The following is a 6,428-nucleotide window of genomic DNA, read 5'->3' as shown; positions in this document are numbered from 1 at the left end:
AGGATATTCTAGTGAGGCTACCCGTGAAGTCGTTGTTGTGATTCAAATGTGTTTGCAAGGAGTGGCACAAAACTATCAAGAGCCCTGATTTCATCAGAGAACACTGTAAGCATCATAACAAGGTCCATAAAATCCTGGTTTATGACCGCAACAACCCCCCTGACCCCATTACTTTGATTTCTAAGGATGGTGTTCTTGAAAACCCACCCCCTGATGAGAGGGTGAGAGGTATGACTTACGTTTTAGGTTCTGTATATGGCTTGTTTTTGCTGAAAAACGTAGTTGATGGAAACTTTTCGTTGTCGTTGTGGAATCCTGCCCTCAGGGAGGTAAGGCACCTTCCTGATCCCAAGTTTGAGGTTCAACCATATACTACTAATCCTCAGATACCATTGATAGGGAATTTTGGGATCGGTCTAGACCCCGTCACTAATGACTATAAGGTTGTCTGGTTTCTCTACTTCAGGGATGACGATAATATCCCTAGGATATATGCAACAGTCTATTCCTGTTCCGGGGACTCATGGAGAATGCTTCAACTTAATGACCGCTATAAGAGCCACATATGTGCACGAAGCTTTAGGCAACCCCTGGGTACCGGTTATTTAAATGGGACTTATTACTGGCTAGTATTGGGGGCGTGGAAGTGTAGTATTGTTTCATTTGACTTTCGCAATGAGGAGTTTGGGGAGATTGAAGGGCCAAATGCTGGGCGTGCTTTCGATCATCACCATTTGGTTATGATACTGCTCGATGACGACTCCACTGCCCTAATGACCAACGTTCGTGTATGTGCATTTGAATATGAGATATGGGTAATGGTTCAGCCAGGGCTCTGGAACAAACTTTTTGCCTTGAAATGCTTCACTTATTCTCAATGTATCAAGTCCTGGTTTCCTAGGGCTGCCATTTACGTCACTGAACGTTCTCACCTGGTCTCCGTTGATATTAGGACTGGGGAGACTCGGCCTCTTGGATTTCGTCAACCAGGCCTGAACAAAGGCTTATGGAATGAAACCGTCTGTTCGGTTCATATTTATAAGGAGAGTTTAGTAACAATTAAATGAGAATTGCAGCTTAACTGATCCAACATTTATACCAGGCCTGAACAAAGGCTTATGGAATGAAACCGTCTGTTCGGTTCATATTTATAAGGAGAGTTTAGTAACAATTAAATGAGAATTGCAGCTTAACTGATCCAACATTTATACTATATATTTGATTCACTCCTTAATTCTGCTTTGAACATGACGTTTAACTTGTAATACTAGTTACTACCTTCACAATTGTATTATTATTGTTTTTCCTCATTCGCAATTATACAAGTATTCATTGTTTTTTACTCATCTAACTTATATAAAAGTAGATTTTTTAGTTGTATGCCCAAATCAGTAATCAATCGCTGTTAGTATTTGGTTTTATCAATAGGCTCTTGCAGTTTTTTTTGTTTTTTTTTAAATCAATTACCCAAGCTCAGAGCCGTGTTCTATTAGCAAAAAGGGGTGGTGCAGTTTTGTTATTTAGCTTTAATGCGAAATTTTTAAAAGATTTTTAACTCAAACTTATTCAGTTCTATTTGGAGTACCACTATTTGTAATTTGAGGGAGATCACTTATTTTAATCAAAAGGATATATTAACTTTTTGGAATTCTCATCACTTAATATTTGCGTTTTATCAATTTGACTTTTAACATGATTCTATTATCACATCAGCAAATAATATATTTTCAACCATATTCATAGAAATCCTGGAATACACATCTTGAAATAAGAATAACTAAGATTAAGGATATGGTCAATATTTTGATGTTCAGCTGGTTAAAACTTTGAAAAACATTTCTTTCAAAAAAATAAATTAAAATTCCTTAACAATACGAAAAACGACTTTCCTAATGGTAGTACAAATAAATTCCGCAAGTAGGATTCCAACTTGAAAATATTCCTTCTCAAGAAAACTCATACAACAAAGAAATTAAAAATTTAGCTATACTAGGCAACAACATTAAACCTTCTAGCAATATGTAAAAACACAACAATGCTCTAAACATGCAATCATATTTCAAATATCTTCGCATACTACATCAACATCCCAAGAAGCCTTCAAATTTTTCTTCAATATATCTACGACACCTTTCGCATCAGATCGAGAAGACAGATTTTCCTCCATCCATTTTGTGTCATTTTTTCCACGGTTTTTTCTATTGCAAATGCTTCAACCGTCATCGACATCCATGAAAATAAAGCAAAACATCTTTGCTATCCATAGCAACCAAACCAAATGCTTGCCTTTTTTGATTCAACTTTTAACCTTGCATCAACAAACAAATAAATTCCATCTCTTAGTTTATATCATAATTCTCTTGGAAATTACCATTTGAGAAATTTGCAGGTTGTATATCAAGAAATTTATTAAACTCAAATAATGCTTTTCTATATCTGGAGGGTCCATTATATTATTATTAAAATTTTAAGCATTCTTAGATTTCTATATATATGTCACATTATCATTATCGTTAAATTCAAAACACTAGCAACATTAGAACATTTTTTAGCCAAATTAATCTTATCATTTCACCACAAAGAAAAGTCAATATTGTCAAGATCATTCCAATTAATAGAGCTCTTTTTTCAAATTATTTAAGAATCATCACTTGAAAAACATATGTTCTCATTTTTCATACCACATCTCTTACAAGCACTATAGACGTGGTTTATGCATTTCCTAATTATGTTTTTTACTCGCAAGGTATTAACAACACACCTTCTAAGAAAATACTTATGCTTATATATTTATAGCCCATAAAAAAAAAGCTTTTGAAAAGGCATGACTACTAGATTGAACAAATATTACCACAACTATCCCTATGTATGTCCAAAACTTTTTGTAGGGTGATAACCTGATCATGCCTCGTAATTATCCGAGTTTGTTAAGTGTCAAATTAATTTATCCCTAGAACCTGCAATAGATAAAGAAATAGCCAAAATATTATCTATGTCATTCAAGCAAAAGAGTCTATTCAATTCATTTATATATCTTCGGAGTCTGGAAATCAACACTTACCAGATCAAGCTCTTTTAGGTCGATTTCCTTAATAGGTGTGTATTGTCTCACAAATTAAGTTAATACGAACTAGCGAAGTATAATAGTATATGATAATTCCTCTTTAATAAGTTATCCCAATTTAAAACTTCAATTTTTAGATTTGTATTATATTACCTAATTAATCTAGTAATTATTTTACAAGCATTATCTTCTGCAATGTATTCCAGTAATGTGTTTGATTGCTTAATTCCGTTGACAAAGCAAGTTATTGATCAATGGAAATATACATCTTTATTTTTTTTTTTCGTCAAATTATTTTCACATTTCTGATTAATCAAATCTATTGTTGTAAGTATATCTTTCAACGACAACGTCTACTTTCAAGTCTTTAGCTCTAGGATTGCTGCATTTGCATTATATGCTCTTTCCTGAGCTAGAAGCTGACTTGAGGCCATGGATAGTAAACTCTAATGGTGCACCAGGTATGCACTGTTTCATTTGGCAATACGCTGCATCAGTTCATAGAGTTGACTTGAAACTTGAGAAAATTGAAGGAAAGGTGTCATTTAATTAAGTTTTGAATTAAGGATTGATAACATTGACCAACTTAAAGGGTCAAACATAATTAAGAAACTTGATTAAGTTAATTGTGGACTTGATTAATATTTTCAAAATTTTCTAATTTTTTTAAAAATACAAATCAACCCACACCCTTCTCCTCTCCAAATCATCCGTCTCTCCTCTCGAGAGAGAGAGACAGTTCTGCAAATTCTCCTTTTAATCCCCGGCGACTTCAACCTCCGGTAATAAATAGTTGGGCTTCGAGTTCCCTTTTGACTTTCAACCGTCAATCGACGTGACAGCCTTACTCTTCGGCCACAACAATTTCGAGGTCTTCAAAGTTCTTTTTCTTCTTTCACAGGTAAAACATTATGGTTTTTTTTAGTTTTGAAGAAAAAGAGGAACTTGAACCAACTTTTCTTCTAGTATTGGTGAACAATTTCAATATTTGTTGTTTTAGTTTTAAATGCAATACGAATAAAATCCTGTTTTTTCTCCTCTTCTCTGTTCGGAGTGAAATATGATTTTTTGTTGTTTGTTGCGTTTTATGAAGTTTGATTTTTGTTGTTTGTGTTTGTACGAATAAAACAAAGATGTTGGTGTTTTTGGTGTTGCGCCCGTTGCTGGGTTAATTTGTTCTTGTTCTTGGTAAAAATGGTGATATTGTTGTTGTTCTATTGAGCAAAATCATGCTACTATTTTTTTTACAACAGATTAACCTTCTCATGAGCAAATTAACCATATGATGCAACAGATTATCTATCTGATGCAACAGATTAACCATCTGAAGCAACAGATTTACCGTATGATGCAACAAAGGAACCATCGGATAAAAAATCTGATGCAACAGATTAACCATCGAATAAAAAATATGATCCAATAAATTAACTATCTAATGCAACAGATTTACCATCAGATTAAAAATCTGATGCAACAGATTAATAATATGATGCAACAGATTTAACATTGGATGCAACAGAAGAACCATCCAATTAAAAATTTGATGCAACAGATTAACCATCTGATGCAATAGATTTACCATCTGATGCAACAGCGGAATCATCAGATTAAAAATCTAATGTAACAAATTAATCATCTGATGCAACAGATGAACCTTCAATTGAATAAAATCCTATCAACTATTCCATCAGGACATGTTCAAGACTTGATTTTTCCAATTGATGATTCATCTGTCGCGATAGACGACCCTTCTGTTGGAAGAAATCTAAATAATATTATCTGTTGATAACTGTTCCAACAGATCACTCATATGTTGCAACAAATGTGTGATCTATTGCACAGACCAGTCATCTGTTTCAACAAATGAGTGATATATTTTTATTATTTCAACAAATTACTCATCCGTTGCAACAGATCACTCATATATTGCAATAAATGTGTGATCTATTGCAAAGACCAGTCACCTGTTTTAACAGATGAGTGATCTGTTTTTATTGTTTCCAACAGATTACTCATCCATTGCAATAGGTTAGTTATATATTGCAACAGATAACCTACCTGGTACAACAAATGTGTGATCTGTTGGAACTATTATTTTACTATTATGCATGTTAGATTTATTGTTATTCTTTTTTAACGATGCATTAATCAATTATAATCTATTTTATGTTCCTGTTAATTTTAGATAATATGGCTCCCAAAAGAAAAGAAACTGAATCAAGTCCAAGTAAAGGAACAAGTGAAGCAGCTAGCTACATCCACCACTCTATGAGCTTGCTTTACGAGCGTTATCTCAATTAGGAACAGAAGATGATGAACATTGGGAGGAGAAATGTTTCAAAAGAGATGATCCAAATGCTAATATTCCTTCCACCGAAGAGTTGGTCAAAACCTTCAGCATTGATAACTATCCTGTGAGAATGTAGTGCGATGGTGCCACAGATTTAACGGGTGATTTCGTGGTTAAGTCAGCCATGAAAAAATCTTTCGACTCCTTTAAAAAAATACTTTGAGAATAAAATTTGGATGCTTATTTCAGGGACAGCTACATTGGGCAATTTCTTGATTTGCCGGAGAAAAACAGTGCTCGTTTCTAAATGAAAATGATATATGATCTTCTCAGGCGTAGGTTTATGTATAAAAATAAAGATAAGATGGATGAGGAGTGGATAAATTACTGTGGCATGCGTGTTTGTTTTGGTTGGAAGGAGTTTGCCATAGTTACTGGACTAAAATGTTATCCTCCTTCTCCTTCTCAAGTTATACCTATTCTAACCCCAAAAAGGCATCCCGCATACTCAAAAAAACGCAAATGCAAGTCGAGTGATCGTGAAGACTTGGTGTCCCTTATTGGTCCAAGTTTCAAAAATAAAATATTAATAGAAGCATTGAAAGGTAAAAGACTTTCAAAGAAGCACAAACAATCATTGTGCTTGGTTTGGTTTGTATATAATATTCTTTGGGCGAGAGACGTTAACAACAACATATCACTTGGTTTAATAAAGCTCTCCGAGGATCTTGAGGCATTTAACAACTCTCCTTGGAGTTATGAAAGCTTCAAAATGACTGTCAAATATTTGTTGACTCTGTTAGCGCCAAAAACAGTCAACTTATATTGCTTTTCGTGGGCTTTCATGGTAAATATTTCTTTTATTATGATATGGTTCATTTTTTATTCAATATTGCTTTTGATTTATTGGTGTTATTTCATAGGCTTGGGTATTTGAAGTCATTCTTTATTTGAGACAACAAGTGAACTATCAGGAAGAAGTTTTCTGTCCAAGAATTCAGAGATGGTTGTTGGCCAAAACTGATAAAAATATAAAATTTCTTGATCTTTTCAACCCCGAAGAAAGCAGTAAGT

At 33.9% G+C, this 6,428-nt stretch overlaps 1 protein-coding gene across 1 annotated transcript; it reads left to right on the top strand.

Annotated features, from left to right (window-relative positions):
- Nucleotides 1–230: 230 nt before the first annotated feature.
- On the top strand, nt 231–1,067 carry LOC107879245 (F-box/kelch-repeat protein At3g06240-like). The gene has a single exon (XM_016726322.2). The coding sequence runs from the start codon at nt 231–233 to the stop codon at nt 1,065–1,067; it is 837 nt and encodes a 278-aa protein (XP_016581808.2).
- Nucleotides 1,068–6,428: the final 5,361 nt, after the last annotated feature.

Source organism: Capsicum annuum, chromosome 8 (assembly GCF_002878395.1).
Source record: "Capsicum annuum cultivar UCD-10X-F1 chromosome 8, UCD10Xv1.1, whole genome shotgun sequence".
Taxonomy (NCBI): domain Eukaryota; kingdom Viridiplantae; phylum Streptophyta; class Magnoliopsida; order Solanales; family Solanaceae; genus Capsicum; species Capsicum annuum.
Note: the sequence above shows the minus strand (reverse complement) of the source record. Positions and strands in the feature narration are given on the sequence as shown.